The sequence below is a fragment of the Tasmannia lanceolata genome, unplaced genomic scaffold (assembly GCF_043159265.1).
Source record: "Tasmannia lanceolata isolate RefF3 unplaced genomic scaffold, GAP_Taslan_0.1 ptg000012l, whole genome shotgun sequence".
Classification (NCBI taxonomy): Eukaryota; Viridiplantae; Streptophyta; class Magnoliopsida; order Canellales; family Winteraceae; genus Tasmannia; species Tasmannia lanceolata.
Window position 1 is genome coordinate 35,802,525 of NW_027518689.1, and position 23,103 is coordinate 35,825,627.

At 39.5% G+C, this 23,103-nt stretch overlaps 1 protein-coding gene and 2 long non-coding RNA genes across 6 annotated transcripts; 2 read left to right on the top strand and 1 right to left on the bottom strand.

The window, feature by feature from the left end:
* Positions 1 to 201: 201 nt before the first annotated feature.
* On the bottom strand, positions 202 to 11,748 carry LOC143888009 (uncharacterized). 2 transcript variants are annotated; one of them, XM_077392280.1, is made up of 4 exons: positions 10,704 to 11,748; positions 3,186 to 3,455; positions 2,912 to 3,049; positions 202 to 1,977 (listed from the first exon to the last, which is right to left on the bottom strand). In XM_077392280.1, exons 1-4 carry the CDS (start codon positions 10,983 to 10,985, stop codon positions 436 to 438), a joined length of 2,232 nt encoding a protein of 743 aa, XP_077248395.1. In that variant the 5' UTR covers positions 10,986 to 11,748; the 3' UTR covers positions 202 to 435. The 2 variants fall into 2 exon arrangements, with proteins under 2 accessions (XP_077248395.1, XP_077248394.1); XM_077392279.1 differs by having other exon boundaries at positions 203 to 1,977; positions 3,180 to 3,455; positions 10,704 to 11,745.
* Positions 11,749 to 17,199: 5,451 nt separating this feature from the next.
* On the top strand, positions 17,200 to 17,937 carry LOC143887264 (uncharacterized). The gene is made up of 2 exons (XR_013254113.1): positions 17,200 to 17,402; positions 17,496 to 17,937. It is a non-coding gene; the product is annotated as an uncharacterized LOC143887264 (long non-coding RNA).
* Positions 17,938 to 20,124: 2,187 nt separating this feature from the next.
* Positions 20,125 to 21,427, top strand: LOC143887265 (uncharacterized). 3 transcript variants are annotated; one of them, XR_013254116.1, is made up of 3 exons: positions 20,125 to 20,647; positions 20,735 to 20,818; positions 20,925 to 21,427. It is a non-coding gene; the product is annotated as an uncharacterized LOC143887265 (long non-coding RNA). The 3 variants fall into 3 exon arrangements; XR_013254115.1 differs by having other exon boundaries at positions 20,125 to 20,397; positions 20,520 to 20,818; XR_013254114.1 differs by having other exon boundaries at positions 20,125 to 20,818.
* Positions 21,428 to 23,103: the final 1,676 nt, after the last annotated feature.

A 23,103-nucleotide genomic window follows, 5' to 3' on the forward strand; every position in this document is an offset into this window, starting at 1 on the left:
GATCCACGTCACCAGAGTTCATTGATTATTCCTTCCTATATTTTCCCAGCGCTATCATAAATACACTTTGACATGGATCCAATGGGAACACCCTTGCCACTGATTTTTGCAGGGGCACCTTTCAGTTTAGAATTCCTCTATATATAGATAGGTATGTAGATCCCCTAAGATTTATGCATTTAGAATTATGGATCATGGGCTTTTCACTAGGAGGATGGGGGGAACCCTGGTAGTGCAATATAGATCAAGATTCCCCATATGTATCTCTATTGAGGAGTCTCTAATATGATGCATTGTTTAGTTCCTGCTAAAACTGAGATCTTCCATTAAAACTGATAAAATCTACAAAAGGAATCAGAAAAACTTTCCCTACACCCTATTCTGCACAAATGCATCCCATCAATTCTCCCCTTCTCCCACAGCAGCATACATTCATCAAGTCCCAGCAGCTGCCTCCTTCGCGATCAGGTTAACACCCCGAACCCAAAGCTCCAAACCAGCTGCAGATACAGCTTCAAAATGCACCTCCCTCCCTGTCACAGTCACCACCCTGAAAGTTACACCTTTTCCATCCTCATAATCCCTTCTTCGATTCTTCCGAAAACTAGCTCCAGCCCCAGGCACTGCCTCCTTGCACACCACATTCCTCCTCTTCGACTTTCCCCAAGACAACAACCCAGATTTAAGCATCCTAACAACCTTCATGTGAGGCGTGCCTCGACCCTCACGAGTGTGTTTGGAGAGCTCCTCCCCTGCTAACACATGAGAACGAGCCAAGTGATCGAGTATCACGCCCTCTGCAACCTTACACCTGCTGCTTCTCCTTGCTAAAATCAATGCTGTCTCTCCTCTGCCGTTGACAAACCCACAATCAGCACCCCCTTGTAATAATAACAGCTTACAGGCATCACCATGGCCTTCTCTGGCCGCAAGCATGAGAGGTGAATACCCATCTTCATCCAGAGAATTAGCAGAAAATCCCATCTTTAGAAGCTGGACCAGCCCAGATAAGTCCCCTCTCTGAGCAGCGTAATGCAGAGCTCTGAATGGAAAGGGTTCTGTAAGTGCATTAGCCAACACGGCATCAAGCAATATTTGCTCAAATCGATCCCTGTGGGTGGCCGAAGCTTGAAGGAGGGACACAACTGTTTCCCCATCTTGGGTCTTCACACCAATGTCTGCTCCGGCCATGACTAGGAGCCGAAAAGCTTCTGTATGGCCAGCCTTCGCTGCAACCATGATGGGTGTGAACCCTGACACATCTTGCTTGTTTAAATCCCCATTTGACTGCCGGAGAATCATCTGAAGAAGTGCTGAGTTACCGATTCGGGCAACAAAGTGTAATGGAGAGAAAACATCGAGATTGGTAGAGCAAATGCTTGTTCTGGAAATTATGGCCTGTGAAAGAATATCATCAATGGAGGATCCAAATACACTTCTCTTTGCCAATTGGACTGCACTTTCGCCGAAAGTACTGACCAGACCCAAGTCAGCACCGGCAATAACCAGCTCCAGAAAACAATTAGAATGATCAGCTTTGGCAGCCAGCATCAAGGGAGTCTCGCCGGTTTCAGTCCTCGCATTAACCTCACACCCATGAGAGATCAACTGTTTCAGAATAGGAAGGCAGCCTAGTCTAGTAGCCAAGTGGAGAGGACGAGATTCGTGTCCCTTTTGGGTTTTCATGGGAAACTCAACATTAGCACCGGAATCAAGGAGTACACGTAGGGCATTGGAATTTTGGCAGATGATAGCATGGCAGAGAAGGGTTCTGCCATGATGTTGGGTTTCAAGAAAGGATGGCTGGTGGTGAAGCAAAAGCTTCAAAATCTGGCCACTTGCTTCATAGTATTCAACTGCACACCACGCTTCATTATAAGGTTCTCCCAAGCATGCACCAACCCTCACCTCCTCACCACAGATGGGGTCCCATGACCATGCGCCCAGCTGAACAGGGCAGTCCGTCTTAGCACCAGCCTGCAGTTTTTCTTCTTGAGGTAAATATAAATGCACACAAGGACAGGCACACACATAAAACACTTAACTTTTTTTTTTGAATGGTACACATAAAACACTCATCTCTCTGCAACTCTTTTAAACAAAAATCGTAAACTATAGACTGCAAATTTTAGGAACTGCAACAAGTAAAACATAAGTATGAAATTAATGCCTGAACAGGGAGAAATTACGATTGTTTAATAGATTCAGGAGAACTAAGAAAAATAATGGAAAAGCAACAAACACCAGCAAAAATTCGGAAAAAAGAAGCATTTGTATAACAGAAACAGTTTTCATTTCTTTATCAATGAAGATTAAAATTACCCTAAGGAGCAGTTTGGATCTATGGAAATGAGCATCGAGTAGACAATGGAAGGGGATTTTGGAGTGATGGTGAGTGACGAAGGGATTGATAGGGGAACTCCTGTTTGTGGTTGTACTTCTCAACCACCTATGCTGGGGGGGGGGGGGGGGGGGGGTGGCATTGATCAATTTGTCAATGTCGAAGGATGAACTAACATAAGCTCTAAGTGGAACAAGGATGAAAGGAATGAAGTTTGTAAGAAGATAGGCGAATGACTACAGAGAACATTGACGGACAAACATTTGGCTCTGTTTTCAGAAAACTAACAGTAACTTGAAAAGAAAATGAAAAGAAGACCTGGATCCATTGTTTCCTATAATTGTTAAAAATAACAACAGGCCATTCTAGTTGAAGTACTAATCTTTCCAAGAATAAAGGTGTACACTTGTATGCCAAAAACATACAAGTGTACACCATAGATTGGAGCAAATAAGATGGGCATTCCAAGGATAATTTGGTCATCCCCAAAATACACTGTGAGTAGAAATATATAAAACAGTATCCCATGCCATGAATATGAAATATGATAGGAAAAGGTTACCCAATCACCTCTAAAAGGTATTTGACGATAGAATCTTGTCTGCTGACAATTGCAGCTACCAAAGGCGTGCAATTCGCATTTGCATGCAATGTGGGCTTGATCGAGCGCAACAGAACCCTGTGCATGCAATTTATGTCCACCCTGTTCTGTAGAAATGAAAATCAAGTAATTATAGAAATAGAGAAATGGTTGTCACTCCACATCATATAGTCGAGTGGGCGGTGTGCTTATTGACCATTTTGATGGAGTAAAATGAGAGCATAAAAATCATAAGACCTTAACTAAGGTGGTAACCACGTCAAGAAACCCTCGGCAGCTTGCAGATATGAGCGCATGTGCGGCAGCGTCAGGCCTTGTCATGTCCGAGCGGATTAAGAGTTCAGAGGCTTTAGCCTGACCACAAAGGCTAGCCTCCAACAAAGCATCCTCACAAGCTGACTGAGAGGCCCCAGCTTTCAGAAGCATGTCAAGAAGTTCACAGTGTCCTTCACGAGCAGCAGCCGTTGTTGCATAGCCTCGAAACAATTCCTGGTTAACATCAGCTCCGGCCGACTGCATAAAAAGCTTGAAAATTAGAAATCTGGTCCAAAAGGTATGTTTCGTAACTTAAAAAGGTAAATAAATTAATGAATAATCTTGACCTTAGATAAATTAGCAAGCATTCTCATCCATGCTTACTGGAGACCCATTTCGCATAAAAAATAAATATGTTTCTCATTTCCTGTTTCCAATTTTCCACGTACCATTCCAAAGAAAAAACATAGATATTTCATGTATCTGTCTCTCACATAATTCCCAGCGTCCCTTTCTTGGTTTGCAGCAAGTCAAGTAAGCCATTAGAAGGACTAGATAGCATATACGTACCACTCCGATTAATTAATAATTTTACATTGCAGTCATTCTAGAATTCTAGCAAGAAGTCGCATCGTGTACAAATTTTTTGTTAGCCATGCATTAAAAAAATTATAATCCAAGACACATGCAAATAGTATAATCTGGCACATCAACAAAACATGCGCGCTTACCATAAAGCAGAAAACATCTCATAGAGGAAAAATTGCTCCATCTAGCAATATACTTTATTTTGTGCGTGCACAATGAATAAAAATCACATAAAGAAACATTTTATTTACGCATTACAACTGGCCCTAGGAAATTTAATAATAATGCCATGATGGCAGTAACAATAATCTGCAAATCAATTGGGTGCATTTTCTCCAACCAATAATTTTGCTGTAAAATATGACAGGTGAAAGAGATGAGTCAGAATGGCTAAAGCAATGCCACCACTTAACATGCAAAATAACAGAAATGTCATAATAACATTTAACTGCATATGCATGACATATTTTAAAATTATTAAAAATGAGACCTTTATCTTCATCAATGATTTTACACGTATATCATTTTCAAAAAATGATTTTACATGTATAATTATGCTCATTTATATGTAGATGGAAGTTAACAATTCTCAAATTCCCATTTATAATAGAATACAATTATTTCATAATTCAACCAATATAAGGTCAAAACAATATTATTATATCAGGTGCTGTTGAAGACATTGACCCCTCCCCAGACCCTGCAATGGTGGGAGCCTCGTGCACTGGGCCGCCCTTTTTTAGGTGTTGTTGAATACATCGAGCATAAGAATTAGAAATCATGATGCTTCTACCCATGGCACTGGCCGGTTCTTGATGATCTTGCAGTCTTAACTAGCATACAAAACTAACATTCCAAATATGTATTCATGCAAAAATCTCAAAAAAACAGTACAGGTTTTGAGAATAGGAAGGAGGAATTCCATATTGATATTGGAGAAATTTAAGATTTAAGAACAAAAGCCTTCAACATGCTTGAGGAGTACAACTGTTGGTAGAGAGACATAAAATGGAAGGGAGTTAAGATTTAATAATGACATGAAGTGGACCCATAAATATAACATATTTCTATACAGAACCATGCTGGGAAGAACCATCTCTTGTAGTTTATTGGTGAACCGGTTTGGCCCACCGTACACCAGTTGCACTTTATATGGTGATTGACTCAATTGGTCTGGTTGGACTACGACCAAACCAACCCAATGCTTCTGGATTAATTGTGAACAGATGACCCTACGCTATTGTTTCGAACCTTAATAAAAAAGGCAGCTTTGATCCTTCCGTGCCACAAAGATCGTAAACCATTGATCTTGCCACGGTGATACCTAGTCGTTGATCCTAAGAAGATGACTTTTAAATCAAGGAGTTGATCAACAGCTGAGGATCGACCAATCAAGGTGATGTTCTCCAGCATGTAGCTTGAGGTTTCATCTTTACTGTCAAAAAACCAATCCACCCAAAAAGCACAACCCATAGACAAATCTCGTATCATAAGATGTGATAGGAAACCAATCAAAATAAGCAAATTTACAACATATGGGAACAATCTGATTAGAAAATAAACTACAAAACTGTCATGGCAACCTTAAAAAATTTGTAGAGCTCTTCTAACAGCAACCCTTTACACTTCAAAATAAAAAACAGAATCCCCATTTTTGTCCAGTTTACCTAGCTTGGCTATCCTACTCAAGTAGTACTAGAGCAGGACAATGAAAACCTAGAACCCTCACTTGTCACCACTCAAACCACCTAATTTTGTAGAAAAACCTAATTGTTTAAATAGAGGTACTTTTGTCATTTGACCACAATCTGTATACAAGTTAATGTAAATACCATTTTTGAAATTAAAGAAAGAATAGAACTGTTTTCTACACCATGTTCTCCTTTTTTTTTAATACCCTACTTAATATTTGGGTTCATCATAAAGTGATGTATTACATGGTATTGCAGTTGTGAGATCTCACAAATCAAGATATAAGGTACATTTTTTGTTTTTAATTTTTTTTTCACTTATATCCCCTTCCTATTTTTATTTCCCCAGCATGTCTATCTTTCTTCTTCTCTCTTTCTCTCCTTCATTCTACCAAAAACCCTAAATTTTCATCTTTGCTTCTTTGAATTCCTGAGTCCTTTTCCTCATCTTTTAACTCCAAGCCTCCAAAACCTAAGTTTTCTCCTCCACATCTACGAAAATTAAGGTCCACGAATTTTTTTCTTGGGTTGCAAACTTGCATCCCACTTAATTGAGGTGCAAGTTAGCAACTCACTTGAAGTTTCTTTTAAATATAAAAGGGTCCACCCCTGCAAACACTATCATTCAAGCAACATCTATCGTACCAGCAACATCACCTCTCACTACCACCACTCACTTTGCATTTGCAGCACCATGTGAGAAGGCATTATATTCATTAGAAATAAAGTCAAGTTCAAAAAACTTTAACCGTTCAGTTGTAGCTTCAGCAAAAAAGCCTTGGACATTTAGTGAGGCAGCAAACAGTGATAGACCGTAAGGCAAAGGAGGAAGAAACAAGGCCATTTTTATCACAATGACACATTGAACATTATTTATAGACCATCAGGCGAGAATGTGGCACACTACACGTAGATATCCAAGGTGAAACAAAAGTTGATGGGACCATAGAAAAGTACAAAGCAAGGCTGGATGCTAAAGGATAAAACTAGCGACAGGGACTTGACTATGATGAGGCCTTCCTCCCAATAGTCAAGAGTACAACAATTAGGGGCCGTTTGGATACGCAGATTTTAGAATCTTGGATTTCCTCAAAATCCTAGATGGGAGACGAGAGAAGAAGGAGACCATCCATCATTTTCTAATTTCTCGCCCTTCTTTCCGTCGAGCAAGAGAGTAGGAGATTGTCCCATGTTTCCAGGTTTTAGAAATCTCATGATGGGGAGAGATTTCTAAAACCTGGATTTCTTACTTAAAATCCAGGATAATGGATTCTAAAATCCAAAATTTTACACCGCTTTCAAATTAAAACCTGGATTCTAAAATCCATGCATCCAAACAGCCCCTTAGGCTTGTTATTGCTTTGACCAATACTTGTGGCTGGACCCAAGTCTAGATGGGTGTGAAGAATGCTTTTCTTCATGTGTCGCTAAAAGAAGAGGTATATGGAGCAGCTAGAAGGCTTTGAGGCTGCAGACAGAGACCAATTTGTCTAAAGACTCAAGAAGGTAATTTATGGATTGAAACAAGCTCCTAGGTGTGGTTCTACAAGCTTCACCAGATATTGAAGCATAGCAGATACTGGAGAAGTAAGTCAGATAACTCTGTTCATTAAGCACACTCACTCTAGCATGGTTTTAGTAATGGTCTATGTAGACGACATCATCATAACAGGGAGTGATCACTCTTGGATAAGCATCAAGGAAGTAGTCCTAACTGTATTCCTCGTTGCCATGATAGAATTGCCAAGAAATATCAATTTCCTCCTTAAAAAGTATCTTCCTTCTTGCGACTCATTTACTAGGTATCTTCTCTTTCAAAAATATGCTCTAGGAGTTCTGAAGTCCGGAGCCTCAAGCATTACCCTAAGGACGTCTTTGATACGAACATCTAGGTGAGCTGAAATACTTTCTTGTAGTGAAGATAAAGGGATTCAAGGAAGGGATGTGCTTGTCCAAAAGATGTCATGGACCTCCTCAATAGGTTTAAAATGATGAATTGCAAGCTGATCAGTACATTTGCAGTATACAACAAGAAAATCAGTGGAAAAGAAAGACAAAAGGTCCATGATTCTTAAACCTATAGGAGTATGGTAGGAGCATTCTAGTATTTGACCCTAACAAGACCTTGTATAACCTATGCAACAAACGAGTTTGTCAGTATCTACGCGAAACGAGAGGGTGAATTTCAGGGTGAAATGAGGATTAGAAGTGAGACAAATCTTTCAGACCGAAATTGCCGAAATTTTTCCCAGACAAAACTATTTCAGAGGCAACCAAACGAACCTTAAGGAACTAATAGAAAGAAGGTTAGTAGAAAGATGTGGAACATGAAATAATCTGACATAATTAACATGTTTCAAAGACTTTTGAGAGGAAAATAAAAGGGCCATACCACTCATATGATCAACAGAGTCAATCACCCAAGAGATTTGAGAAAGAGAATGGTTTGGAAGGTCATCCAAATACCTTAATAGGGAAGAGAAGTTTAATCAGTAGATGGCATACAATCGATGAAATGCATCTCCTGAACCATAGACTTATACTCAGTTATACTCTGGCTGGGACATGGGTAATCCCTCAGACAAAACTAGGTATATTGGGGTCTGAGGATGCACTATGCACCATAGGAGGAGGCCAACAAAGAAGATCCCCATACCTCTATCTGGTGTGATAGTTCCTCTCATAATAGGAACACTTCCTATTCCCCAATGTCCTACCCCAACATCTACTTTCACTATCTCGATTGTAATTATTACTTCCTCATCCACAAACTTTACATCTTCCTCATAATTCCTTGGAATCTGAGATCCGAGCAGATCTATCACTCATAGAACAGGGGGTATCTACCACAATACTTTAGTGTATATCTCTATGAAAAATTGCATACACAATTTTTAGAGAAGGCAGGGTCTAATTCCCAATAATAAAGGCTCTCAATGGTTCAAACTCCACATTCAAGCCTGCAAATATTTCAAATATCCTCTTATTGTCTTGCTATTTTCTAATCTATTATTAATCCTGCACACAGTGAAATCTTACATCTTCAAAAAATGTTAGTTCTTCCCACAAACCCAAAGATCTTTATAATGTGACTGAAATGGTTTTCATTCATACCCCAATCAATCATACGGTTATACAGACATGAGGAGAGGTTCTTCAAACATCTCCTATCAGAAAATAAAAAGGATCCATTATACCTTGATTTGACCTTTGTGATTGATGTTTATTCTCCAATATGATCTAATACCATGTAAAGTAAGAGAAAAGAATGAAGAGAAGAAAAATGATGGAGCTTGTAGGGTTTTCTTAGACAACCCCACGACTTCCATACAAGAATAGATGTGTAATTTTTTTTTTAAAACGGCAAATAGTAATTATATTAGAAAAAGGAGCCACATGACTGAGATGATCGAGGCTACAGAAAAATAGCAACAACTATCAGGGAGGTATAAAAAAAAAATCTCCAGAGCAGCCCTTATAACACCCAATTGAGCAAGCCTATCCGCATCGCTATTCGCTGATCTATTTGCATGAAGAAATCTAACATTGAAGCCCGCTCATCTCTCACGAATCTCATCAATGAGGTAGCCGAATCTCCAAGAATGGGAGTGGCTACCATCCATCCACATGATCACGTTAACTCCTTAAGTGAATCTCCTAAACAGCCAGATTGCTAAGGATACTCTCATCTGAGAATCTAACACCATGAAGGATTGCTCTTAATTCTGCTTCATTTGAATCTACTATTCCGATCGGTCCAGAATGAGCTCGCCTGGTCAACCCCCTATCATTCTTGAGAACTCCTCCAACCCTAGCCGGAGCTGGATTTCCAAGTTTCGGACCATCAAAATTGAGTTTTGAGGGGCCTTTAGCAGGAGCAACCCATTGAGGGGAAGAAGCCACCTTATTGATGCCACTATCACAAATATCACACCATGCCCCATCCTAAATAGATTAAAGGGAAAAATACACTTAGACCCCCTGTGGTTTCTGACACATTCAACTTAACCCCTAATGTTTAAAAAGTTAAAAGTAGACCCCCTGTGGTTTCAATTTGTATAAGGTAGGCCCCCTCAGTTGACTGTTCGTCCACAGATTGAAGGGTTAGGATGATCTGATGGAGCTGATTTTTTGGGCACACCCTATCTATGTCAGGGCCCATCAAATGAACGCTTTGGATCATCCAAACAATGTGGCCCCATACCCGAATCCAAACACTACCAAAAACATTGTGGGCCCACATTGTTTGGATGATCCAAAGCGTTCATTTGATGGGCCCTAACATAGATAGGGTGTGCCTAAAAAATCAGCTCCATCGGATCATCCTAACCCTTCAATTTGTGGACGAACTGTCAACTGAGGGGGTCTACCTTACACAAATTGAAACCACAGGGGGTCTACTTGTAACTTTTTAAACATAGGGGTTAAGTTGAATGTGTCAGAAACCACAGGGGTCTACATGTATTTTTCCCTAGATTAAAAATAAAAGACTACACACTATATCAATGGGATGCATACACTCTTAACAATTAACATTCACTACAACAACAAAAAAAAGACAATAGGGCGCTAAAGCAGAGCTAGAATCTTGGAACCTCCATAGGAAGGAGAATCAACTTAGACACGATCCATTGTAAACAATACACCAAGGCTCCAAACAATTGTAGATTAGGTTGTAAGATTTACACAAAGTAAAAAAATGCAAGGATGTGAAGTTGATTGAAGCAAAAACAATGTTCAATATTTACGAAATTGGGATTGAAAATGAAAGTAAGATAAAAAAGAAAAAGAAAAGAAACACCCAGACAAAAAGCTACATTCTTAGATTCAAAAGGAGGAAGTATAAAGCATAAACAAAAATCTATTCCCAAATCCAAAAGGAAGAAATACAAACAGATACTACAACTATGCGAAACACTAAGTCCTCTGAATATAAATTCAAACATCTTCATATTAACAAAGCATCTCAATCACACTACGAAACATAAGAAAACCAAACTCATGAAGTTTAAGGACAAAAACAGATTCAGTGTTACTTATCCACCAGTCACCGAATAGCTTTCAGATCCAACAAACCAACAGTTCAACCTAAAGTAACAAAGCATCTCAACCAGCAGTTCCAAGTAACAAGATCTAGCGTACCATTAAAAAAAAAAAAAAAAACATAACAAGATCTACGTTACATCAAACAATAAAAAAACACCAATTGAATAAAACAAAATCCTACCAGAAGTTTCCGAGCAATCTCAAGGTGACCGGAATGAGCGGTGGCGAAGAGAACTGTGATATCAGTTCTGAACTCATCGTACTCGATCTTCACCTCATCAGATCCCTCTTCGTGAAGAACAGTTTCCGTACATTTCACTCTCAAGCTAACAGTGCCAATGTAATTCACATCGATTAGACCTCCATTCAAGCTCTCTGTCACAAATTCCAAATCCCCTCCCAATGCCGCTTCAATAAGCCTCTGAGATGGCACCTCAAGCTCATCCATGTCATGCCTCGCCATCTCTAACCCTAGAAATCTGCAGGATTTCAATTCCAGTACTAGGGCTTAATGATCCTTTCATGAAGATCGAAGAATCGAGAAATTAAAAGAACAGAGAGAGAGAGAGAGAGAGAGAGAGAGAGGAAGAAAAGGAATCCGATGATTTTTGCAGAAATGCCTAGAAAGGGCAGAAGGATTTTCTTTGGGAAGGGCGAAGGATTTTGATTTATCACTGTTCATACGCTGAGCGTGACGCAAATGTCTGTTGATTCGAGCTACCGAGGCAGATTCGTCACGTCATTTGCGAATACCTATTTATACAACATTGAATCTTCAATTACTTCTCTTCTCTCAATGACACTCTATCAGTGAAAGGGGGAAAACACACAGAAACAAAATAATTGTTAGTTATACTCTCTCTCTCTCTCTCTCTAGGAGTGAAAAAGGTGGGGAAATTTTTCAATTTGTTTCAACGCTTATCAACATCAGATGAAAGAGACTGGCCGAGATTAGCGCCACAAGTCAAGCTGAGACGAAGGGTGTTTCTGGTAATGTAACGCGTTTCTCATAAGGTTAGAGTGCAAGTTTGAAAGGGAAAAGGAAGGAGAGAACGAGAGGAAAAAAAGAGAAAACTAGGGCTTGGATTTACTGATACTTACTGGAAAACAAGAAAAAAAAGTGGATATAGAAGAGAGAAAATAAGAAAATTAGGGTTTGGATCTACTGCTACTTACTGAGGAGAGTAGATCTGAAAAGGTGAGATGAATGGCTGAAGCTGTTTTTTACTGTTTTTACTACGGGATTTTTTCACAGAGAGAGAGGGGTAAAGGTGAGAAAGAGAGATCTGAATCGTGGCCTCGTGGGGGTTGGTGTTTTACGGTCTCCTACGATTCCCCCTGCGCACGTGGATGGCACGACGATTGTTTTGCAAAAGGGAAAGGGAGTGCTATCGTGCGCCGAGACAACAAATCGCGCACGTTGGGCTCGCAGTCGCAGTCACCTGGCTCAGTGAAGGGTCTATCTGGACATGGCACGTGATGAGTTTGGTGGGACCCTTCCTGTAAAAACATAGCCTTGAAGCGGGCAATGAGAAAATGGGTGGTTATTGTTTGCCAACTGGTGGGTCCCGCTTGATCCGACGTGCTGATCCAACGTGGATTCTGGTGGGTCCAGCCATGTCACGGGTGATCAACTCGTTTCAGTTGTTTCCATTCCCAGTAGAAAACCTTCTCTTTAAGGACTAAAAAAGTGAATTTACTTCACCGGAGTGAAGGTGGTTTAACAAAAGTGACCAGTCTTTTGCTTCCATTTTGTAAGGTCAGGTCAATGGTGACGATCAATTCTTGGGTCTCACACGGTGGAATTTACACGCAATCAAGGTCGTTGATCTTGTAGAAAATCATGAGGCGAGTGGTCTATATCTCAGGCCTAATTAACACCCCATGCGTGAGATATACTACAAATATCTACCATCTATATTTTATGGAACCTTACAACAGGCTTCATGGATCGAGGACTTCGGATATAGAAAAGTAGCAGGAGCCCACCCAAGTGAGTCGGTGAGTGTCTATTAAGGGGGTTAGTGAGTGTCTATTAAGGGGGGTTTAATCGCATATGTGAACCATGGTTTTAAATTTCGACCGTGGAGACCGACACTGAAATCGACCAAAACCGAAATGGTCATTTATTTCGGTCGAGATTTTGGTTTTTCAGAAATTTGACCAAAAAAACTGTTTTTTTATATTAATTTAGTATTTTACGGAAATTTCGGTAGAAAATTTAATATTAAATAAAATATTTATTTCGGGTTAAGTACCAGATTTCGACTGAAATTTAGAAATTCCAGGGTCCAAAACCGGTACCGAAACCGAAATTTTAAACCTTGATGTGAACTCTTGCAAATTGTTCATCACACTCGGAAACTTGGACTTTAGATGTGTACACACATGCTATCGTTAACTCACAGGGAAATCAAAGGGAATTTTTTAACTATTACCCTGCCTCCACCAAAAAAGTGGGGTTTGTTGGCCCTACCAGCGGATCCAAATAAAGGTTTGAGGGCCCAATTAGTGGATAAAAAGTTAGATTTTAGTCTGATAAGTATTATCACTCTGTTAAAGCATGAACATAAAAATGTTACATGGCTTAAAAATATAAATTCATATGTATACTTTTTCTAAGTAAAATACATTGCAAAGTTAAAGATGGGACAATTTGCCGTTGTGGACCCAACTACTTTCCCCAAACGCTTTACCATTAAAGTTAAAGATCCACCCTTTCTCGCTATATTAATCATATGGAATCCAAATAAATGAAGAGAATAAATCATAGTGTAAGACTGTAAGCCCTATCACCCAAGAAAGATTTATGATTTATCATCAAGAAGAAGATCCAATTACATAGAAGTAGCACAGGCGGACCCTAGTGAATGTCGATTAGGAACCACCCCAGCAGCCATGGTCTTTTTAGCACTTTCCTTTCATTCGAGAAGGCATTCAGACGGGTAGATTGCTATGGATCGACGCCCATCTACAACAAAAGCAAGAGTTTCTTTCTCGTCTGCTTGTTCTTCTTCACTAACGGTTATGAATTTAGGTGAAATAGGTCACTGCTAGTGTGGCTTGTCGTAAGAATTATTAGTCTGCTATGATACTACATCCACTCCACAAATGAATTGTATTTAGGATGATCGAGACCCTTAATCTAATGAGCCATGACATTGGATAGGACATAGCCAAAATATACAACAATTGAATTTTCATAGCCAACCTAGTAAGATGGAAAGAAATATGTGGCCAAGGGAGGTCCCTGGCCAAATTTATGTTTAGGGCATCCCTAATAGCCTGCATTGGTCATTGGAGTGTGTGTGTAGAGGGGGGCCGGCATGGCCACTAAACTAGTTAGGCATGCATATATAGCCATGCACCATAAAAGGAATTTTCCAAGTCATTGGGGTGCCATGCGCCCCCCCCCCCACCCACTCCCCCAAGCTATTCCAAACGGCCCTACATTTCTAGCCAAAATCATGAATGTGGTGGGCCCCACTATTTTATACCCGACGAGTGAGCCCACTTTCTCTACCCAAGTCCATGAATAAGATGGAGTCCACCATTTTGCACGATGTTTTGAGAGGGTGTGTCCTACCTATTCCACTCAAACCCATGCATTCGGATGGCCCCACCATTTCATAGTCTCACGATCATCACCCAATCCCATGCACTGGGTGGGCCATGCATAGCATGGGCCGAGAATGCTAGTTAAATGAGGCAAGTGCTATCATAGAATGTAGCACATGATAAATTAAAAAGGGAGAGTGCGAGAAGGTGTAGACTGGGGATCAACTTTGATTCATGCTGTTTTGATGACAACGTTTTGCCTTGATGAAAGGCTCTTAAATGCCTGACAAGGCTGGGGGTTAATCGAGGTTTATTTTTCATAATGGTTTGTAAAGGGAACTAAGGACATAATCTCAATAAGGCCCGGCCACCTTGGATTGCAAAGAAAACATTTCTGATCGAAAAAAAATTCTTGGAAATTTTTTCTTCTTTCTATGATTTAGTGAGAAATAATATAATCAGGGTTAATTTAGATGTGTATCATCATAAATTGAAGGCCCCTCTAAGTAAAAATTAAGATATTTTCAAGGGATCATTGCAGAAGGGTACTGTTGCATGAGAAAGGAGAGAGCTCCTCTCTCATGCAACAGTCCATCCGTGAAATGCCTTAATTCCCTAACAAATCCCAAAAATTGAATAGGGTTGGTTCAAGCTATCTTTTTCGCTGTGTAAAGAAAAAATTAGTACTTATAAAAAATAGTTATCATTTCCAACCTGAGGGGGGTAAAAATCGTCAACCAGTGAGAAGCTAACCCATGGCATTTGATGAGGTGGTCAGGGCAAAAGGGTAAATTCACTATCTGACCCACAGAAGAGCACAATATTCTAGGAAACTTTCCGGAAATCAAAGCTACGGACTAGTCTATAAAAGGAGGACAAACTTTGAAGTACGCATCTCATTAAGAATCTCACATCTCATTTTACTCTCCAGCTCATATTGCTTTTGCCGCATCATCTAAGAGTCCCCAAGAGTCCAACCCCAGCCCTCTCTCTGGCTTTCTCTGTTTGCAAAGCGCACCTCTCAGGGTCATCTCAACACGGGTCCTCTTCTAGGAGCCCATTTAGATATCAGCACCAACACAAACTTTTCTTGAAAATTCCTGCAATCTAAATGGAGCCAAAGTGAATACATTTTGAAGTTGATAAATAAAAGGAATTAGTGGGGTGTTTATAGTCGGAAGTGGATTTTGTGGGCATTTTGGCCTCAGGTGAGCGGGTGACACCATATATAGTAAGTAAAACGTGATTCGGCAAAAAAACTGGACGGGAAAGTTCGAGTTTAATACGGTATTGGTACAAAGTATGCTGTAGAAAAAAATCAGAAAAATAAAAAAAATGTGTTTAAAGTTGTCATTTAAAAAATATAGTGGGGTAAGGTGGAAAGTTGGCCCAAAAACACGTTCAATACATTTAAAAAGTTTTTCTAAAAAAGTTTCAAACGGAATATTAAACGGCAAACTAAAAAACGTATTAATTTTTCCAGAATAACACCATTTAAAACGGAGTTTTGCTACCTGAAGGTGACACATAGGCAGCTTAGTGCTATTTAGAGGGAAAGTTTGGAAAAGAAAAACTTTTACAAATTTTCCTATTTCCAACTCCTGTTTTTACTCGTGAAAAAAGTTAAATTGAACCTGCATGGTTCAACTGCTATTTAGAGGGACATTCAATTTACGACGGTCTCCCTTTAAATTAACATTTACCTTTAAATTTTGGAGAGTAGAAACTTTCTCAAGAAAATTGATTTCACCAACCCAAACAGAGTGGGCCTGTTTGGATGGAAAACCTTTTCCTAATTTGAAGGGCACCAATCAGAGTGCGCGTGTCAAAGTTATAGTAGAGATGCTTGAGTTGAATTAATGTGTTTGAGACATGGGCATGGCCTTGCACGAGATGATCAAAATCACTTTCTGTATTAAAAATCAATAGGAATTTTATTGCTTTGAGTAGGATTATTAAATGTTACAGAAACATTCCACATGAATATGCATAAATGAATGAAAATCTAGAATGATTTCGGATCTTAGAATATGAATGCAGTATGCATATTTCGGATCCAATTGTCACGCCCATATCCGATCCATTAAAGTCCGGATCCAATTGGTGCTAGTTTTCATAGGCTTTTCTTTTGATCTCACAGCACCGTAAAATAATACCAATCATAAACCCCTAAAACCCATATCAGTGGACACATTATTCTTTTTTTTTTATTTTTTATGAGTAAGCTGGGGTTAGGCGAAACCCCGACCAGATATCATTAAGAATAATGAAAATGTATAGAGATTAAGGGGCTCGATAACCAGCAAAAGAGGAACAGGCTCCCACATACCTAAGAGAAAATAAAACAATAACACAAGGACCCTCTCTAACTTCATTTCGGTCCTCTTCGATGAGATGAAGGAGTTGGGGAGTGGAGAGCACTACCGGAATATCAGGTTCCTTGAAGGGAAAATTTACCTTGGAGAGCATATCAGCAGGTCTATTTCCTTCGCTCTAGGAATGTGATATTCTCTAAGACTCGGAATGTTGAAGAGATTTGAAGATAGCAGAGACTAGATTCAAGCATTTCCACGGAGTGTTTGTTTTCATGGAGATGACGTCAACCGGAAAAAGGGAATCTGACTCAATCCAAATCCTAGGGATACCTCTGTCTTTTGCCATGTTGATGCCATGAAGAATCGCTCGGAGCTCCAATCCAAATCCTAGTGGACACATTATTCTGTACGGTAGGATTGCCTAATTTGATATCTAGATCAAACCTACCAAATGGACGGCTCAGATCAATCAAAGGTGAGATCGAGACACACACACCCCGTATGGAACCTCTCCTCACCTCAGCAATCTTACGTCATTTTTTTGCTAACGACCGACCTTCTTTGCCATATTTTTTAATTCTGGAAACGTCTCTAAATTCTTTCCTTTCTCAACACGTCTTCGCTTTTTTTATAAAAATCTAGGACAGTTACTTAGGGAGCATCCAGAGCTCGACACGTGTCATATCACAACTTTCTCATGTAGCCTTTCAGACTCACACAAGGACTCGCTCCCGCGGAATCAGTTTCTTTACAAAGAAAAAACTTGTCTAATTACCTTTCCTGCCCCTTCTAGACTCCTTTCTCTTCTATGACTTTCCTTTCTTCTTTTGACTCTTCTCATCTTCCTATATATATACCCATCGGACTATCTCTATTTCTCATCAAACAAAGACTTCGACAGCTCAATTGTTTTGCTTCAGCCATTCTATTAATCGCCCTCCATGTCGATTCTCAGTAGCTTTTTTTCTGCTCCTTCTGCAATCTCTTCAAATTCCTCTGGAAACGAGGTAAGTTTTGCTTTTGATCTTTCTTTGATATGATCTTGTAATTTATTCTCTTTTATTTTCTATGTACTGATTTTGTTTGGTATCTATTTGTAGAGCCTTGCTATGAAAGAGAGTAAAACAGAGACAGCTGTAAAAGGGATGTTAAAGAAGGAGGAGAAGAAGGAGAAGAGATCACCACCGGCGCAAGTTAGGAAATTACAGCAGAATCGGATGTGGTTTGCGCCGGAATTTGACGGGTTGCATTGCTTCGAGACTATGGTCTCTCAAAAGATTTTTGAGACTATGGTCTCTGAAAAGAGCTCAACACCGGCGCAAGTTAGGAAATTACAGCAGAGTCAGGTGTGGTTTGCGCCGGAATTCGACGGGTTGCACTGCTTCGAGACTATGGTCTCTCATTAGTTTCTAGTTTCTTATTTTAACCTTTCTGATCATTGGTTTATTCCATTAATTGCTCTCTTATAGTCTAATGTGGTGATATCACCAAATTGATTGTATTTGAAATTGATCATACAGAATTTAAGAAGTTTTACACCAAGTTTCTTTGCCTCATGTTATAACTGCTGGTAGCTCTCTGTGTGTGTGTGTGTGTGTGTGTGTGTGAGAGAGAGAGAGAGAGAGAGAGAGAGAGAGAGAGAGAGAGCTCATATGATCTTGTTGATAGCTCATATGCATCCAAACAGCACCTAAAGTTTCCTTATTGTAAGGAAGATTTTATTCCTGTTGGACATTGAATTTTTTTTTCTACTTTTACCTTCCTGTTTGGATTAAGAGAACAACATTTTAAGCAGGAAAGTTTTCTTGGGAATTTTTTTCTACGATTTAGAGGAAAATGACATAATTTATATGGTGTAAGGCATTACAGTCCCTGATTTTTCAAAAAGTACCGTACTGACTGTAAGATCATGAAAATGGAGAGCAAACCCAATACAATCTTGGGTGCCCTATGCATATATTAGATCATGAAAATGGAGAGAAAACCCAATACAATCTTGGGTGCCCTGTGCATATATTTATACAAGCTGTTACAACAGGTTTACAACATGTGTGTAACTGCCCCTAACTAATCATATTTGAAATTCAAATAACACAACTAAAATCTAATTGTTCCTACCACCCTACAATCCAACGCTCAGATCTATTGATCTAATATATTCTAACACTGACCACACTATAGGATGATTCAAACCGTCCATGTGATGGGCCACAATGTAAATAAGTTGTGCCCAAAATCATTTCCATAGGATGATACCAACCCTATTATGTATAAAGGAACTGTATATTATGGAAACCTCTATAGATTCGCGGGCTAGGATCATCCTATGCAAATGATTTTTGGGGAACAACTTATTTACGTTCCATCACGATGACGGTTTGGATCATCCTATGATGTGGTTCGTATGAAACAACCAATTTCTCCAAAAGCTTAAGTTATTGGACGAAGGCGTTTTTAATCTTTTATACTTTAACACTCCCCCTCACGTGTGGCCCCTCTTTCTTGGGCTAGCCTACAGGTGGCACATGTGGCCCCGCTTTTGGATTCGGCCATTGCATACGGAATTTCGGGTTTGAACCCAGGCATTTGCTCTGATACCATGTGAAACAACCTAGTTACTCCAAAAGCTTAAGCTAGTGGATAAAAGCGTTTTTAATCTTTTATACTTTAACACAGTACTTTTTAAAAAAATAAGGGACTATAAGGGCTTACACCATATAAAAACTCAGTATAAATGTGCATATGCCGTTGTAAAAAAATGGCAAAGGGTGCCCTTATTGGTCAAATTACATTAAAGACATTTATAATCTTAATTTTCTGCACCATCTTAAATGGGATTTGAACAACGGGGCGCCCGGGCACCTTGAGTCTACCATTCCTCAACTAAATTAATTAGGATTTAATTAGATGCATGAAAGTAAAAGAGATTGTGTGTGATTAAAGGGAGCCACTATTTCTGACTTCGTAGGGTACATTCTTCACAAGAAATGAAGCCGAAGGAGTAGATCGAGTAGAGATATCAATCTTTGATCTACAGGTGTATTTAAGTTCTTTTGTTTTTAATATCCATATCCATCATATGTACATGAATTTTTCAAAAAATTATACCCTAATCCATGAATATTTCCTTCCAGGTCTCACCATTGCACACTCTTAGTCAAGGACCAGAGGGTATCAAGACCTCAAGGGAATCATCAATTGGACAATCCAGCCACAATAACACCAAATTCAATGGTTTGGTGTGAGCAGTTTCACAATTCCAAGATAAAAGGCACATCAATGAAAAGAAAAAACACGGAATTCCACCATCCACTCATACGGAGATGTTCACTCAAGTCCCTGTTTAGATTTCAAGAAAAACAATTTTGATGGAAATTAATTTTTTCCTGGGAAAACTTTTTCTTTCCACTATTTAGAGGGAAATGCTATGATTATGATTAATTTAGAGGGGTATTATCATAAAGTGAAGGTCTCTCTAAGAAAATATTGAATAATATTCGCCATTTCAAAAAAAATAAAAATAAAAGATTTTGTGTGTAAAAAAATGTGAAAATTTTCTTTTCCAATCTCTTCTAGAAAATTCCTGCAACCAAAGAGAGGCCTATGTCAGACCAAGTGCAGATGAACGGCGTAGATGTACGAAAAGTTAAAATCAAGTACGCCCTCTTGTGAATGCAGATAAAAGCTGTTGTCTTCACTCTTCATTCACGAGGTGGCTGGTCTGACAGACTGCAAAATGCCTTCTGCAATGGACCCTAGCAAACCCCTTAATAATATCTTGTATAAAACGAAAACACCGGAATTGGCTACACATAGTGGGCCCATCAGTTTACGACACATTGTTTCGATAAGGTGAGGCCCATCATTTAACGTCCGTGCAATAGCACAGTGGGTCCCACCATTTACACCCAAGTCAGTGGACAAATTATTGTGGCTGGTAGGTTTGCATTGATTGGATATCTAGATCCAGCCTACCAAATGGACGGTTCAGATTAATTAAAGGTAAGAGTGAGAGACACTCTGCGTAACGCCACGTCAGCTATCTCACGGTTTTTCTTTACTAATGGAAACGTCTTTATACTTTCCTGTCTTAAAAGTTAAAACTACTACCCTTTTTTAATTAGAGGACAGCCGAGGGAACACCCAGGGTTCGACACGTGTCATATCACAACTTTCTCATGTGGCCTTTCAGACTCACGCAGACTAACCGCGTTTAATTACCTTTCCTGCCCCTTCTAGACTCCTTCCTCATGTATGACTCTTCTCTTTTTCCTATTTACATATACCCCCGTCGGGTAATTTTTTTTTTTACTTCAACCACTCAATCGTTTTGTTTCAGCCGTTCTATTAATCGCCCTCCATGTCGATTTTCAGCTTTACTTCTACTCCTTCTGCAATCTCTGCGAATTCCTCTGGAAACGACGTAGGTTTTGCTTTTGATTTTTCCTTTATCGATAACGTAAAGATGTTTGTGATTTTATTTTATTTTATCTTCTCTCTATTGATTGTGTTCGGTTCTCTATCTGCAGAGCCGTGCTATGAAAGAGAGTAAAAGCGAGGCAGCGGTAAGAGGGATGTTAAGGAAGGAAGATAAGAAGGAGAAGAGCTCACCACCGGCGCAAGTTAGGAAATTAGAGGAGAATCGGGTGTGGTTTGCGCCGGAATTCGACGGGTTGCATTGCTTCGAGACTATAGTCTCTAAAAAGAGATCACCTCCGGTGCAAGTTAGCAAATTGCAGAAGAATCCGGTGTGGTTTGCGCCGGAATATGTCAGGTTGCATTGCTTCGAGATTATGGTCTCTCAAAAGAGATTCGAGACTATGGTCTCTAAAAAGAGCTCACCACCGGCGCAAGTTAGGAAATTAGAGCAGAATGGGGTGTGGTTTGCGCCGGAATTCGACGGGTTGAACTGCTTCGAGACTATGGTCTCTCATTAGTTTTTAGTTTCTTATTTTAACCTTTCTGATTATTGTTTTATTCTATTAATTGCTCTCTTCTAATCTAATCTGATGATATCTCCAAATTGATTATACTTGAAATTGATTGTAGAAGTTTTACAGCAACTTTCTCTGCCCTAAGATCCGGGGTTCAATCCCTTTCCCTTGAAAACCAATTTTGGCCATTTGGATACACAGATTTTAGAATCCATGATTTCTCCAAAATTGTATATGGGAGACAGAGAAGTAAGGGACCAGCCGTCGTTTTCTGATTTCTTGTTATCCTTTCGGACAGCAAGATAGCAGCAGATCGTCACATGTTTCCAGGTTTTAGAAAAATCTCAGGATGTGGGAGAGATTTCTAAAACCTGGATTTCTTACTTAAAATTCAAGAAACGTTGTCACGACAGCAGACAACAGCTTGATCATAAGGCCTCTTTTACACTATTTTTAGGGAGATGTTATTTCCCCCCTTTGACGGATAAAATATCATTCCCCTATTTTAAACTAAAACCTGGATTCTAAAATCCGCATATCCAAACGGCCCCTAAATTTCCAACTGCGGTTTGACCACAACTTGTATCCCACTAGAAGAGGGATAAGAAAGAAAGGAGGAGTGAGATGGCAGAATACGATGACTCCCCTTTTGGATTTTTACTAAGAGGGAGTCCATTTTCTCTCTTATATAAGAGAGTTAATAGGGAGAGATTTTAGCTAATCCACATGACACATCTGTCTCGTCTTTCCAAAATCGAGTTCTCGCCTCTCCATTCTTAAATTTAAAAATTGGCAAAGGAGTTTTCATCTTCACATCTTTCCCAACTCTACATCCATTGAAGGCATTCAAATGGAGCCGCTACTTCAGAGTTAATAGGGTTCATTCTTAAGAAGAATTGAAACCGGAGGAGTCGATCCATCAAAGATATCAGTTTTTAATCTTTCGGTTTATTTAAGTTCTTTTGTTTTTAGAGGTTTGCTAGAGACCATCGCAGAAGGCATTTTGCAGATAGGCAGTTGCATGAGAGAGTGTCCACCTCAGATGACTTATATGAATGAGACAAAATCTGAGCTTATGTGACTTCATTCTCATGCAACAGCCGGTCCGCAAAATCCCTTTTGCGATGGCCCCTAGCAAATCCCTTCTTTTTGGGCCATTGCGATGCCAATGCAAAGCAGGCCTACTCGAGCCTACACACATGGATATGTCCTAGTTTAAACTAAGACGTAAGTTTTGGGAGTTTCTAGTTTTGTTTAGTAGCTTTAGTCTTGGTGATTAGGAGTTGTTAGTTCAGTTTCTAAATAAGGTAGTTGGGTTGTTTTAGGAAACATGTGTGATTTGTCATTCTTTAATTTAGAAAGTGGGTTTATTTTGGGACCCACAATTTGAAAGGCACCAATCAGCCGACACGTGTCAAAGTTATATGGTAGAGGAGAATTTACAGGATGGGTGGCCGTGGAAACACGTGAAGTCTAAAAAAAGTAGGTACAGTCCACTTTTCTTGATGATCCAAACCGTTCATCTGTTTTGGCACAACGTAAATAAGTTGTGCCCTAAAAATGGGAGAGGAAAAAATCGAGTGTAATGCGGTATTGATTAAAAAAACGTAAGTAAGAAAACGGAAACACAAAAAAATGCATATAAAATTGTCATTTACAAAATATAGTTAGGGTAAAGTTGGAATGTTTGCAATAAAAACCTATTTATTACATTTAAAATGTGGTTAAGACGATTTTCTCAAAAAAAGTTGGGAGTTTTTTTTTAGGGCAGTGA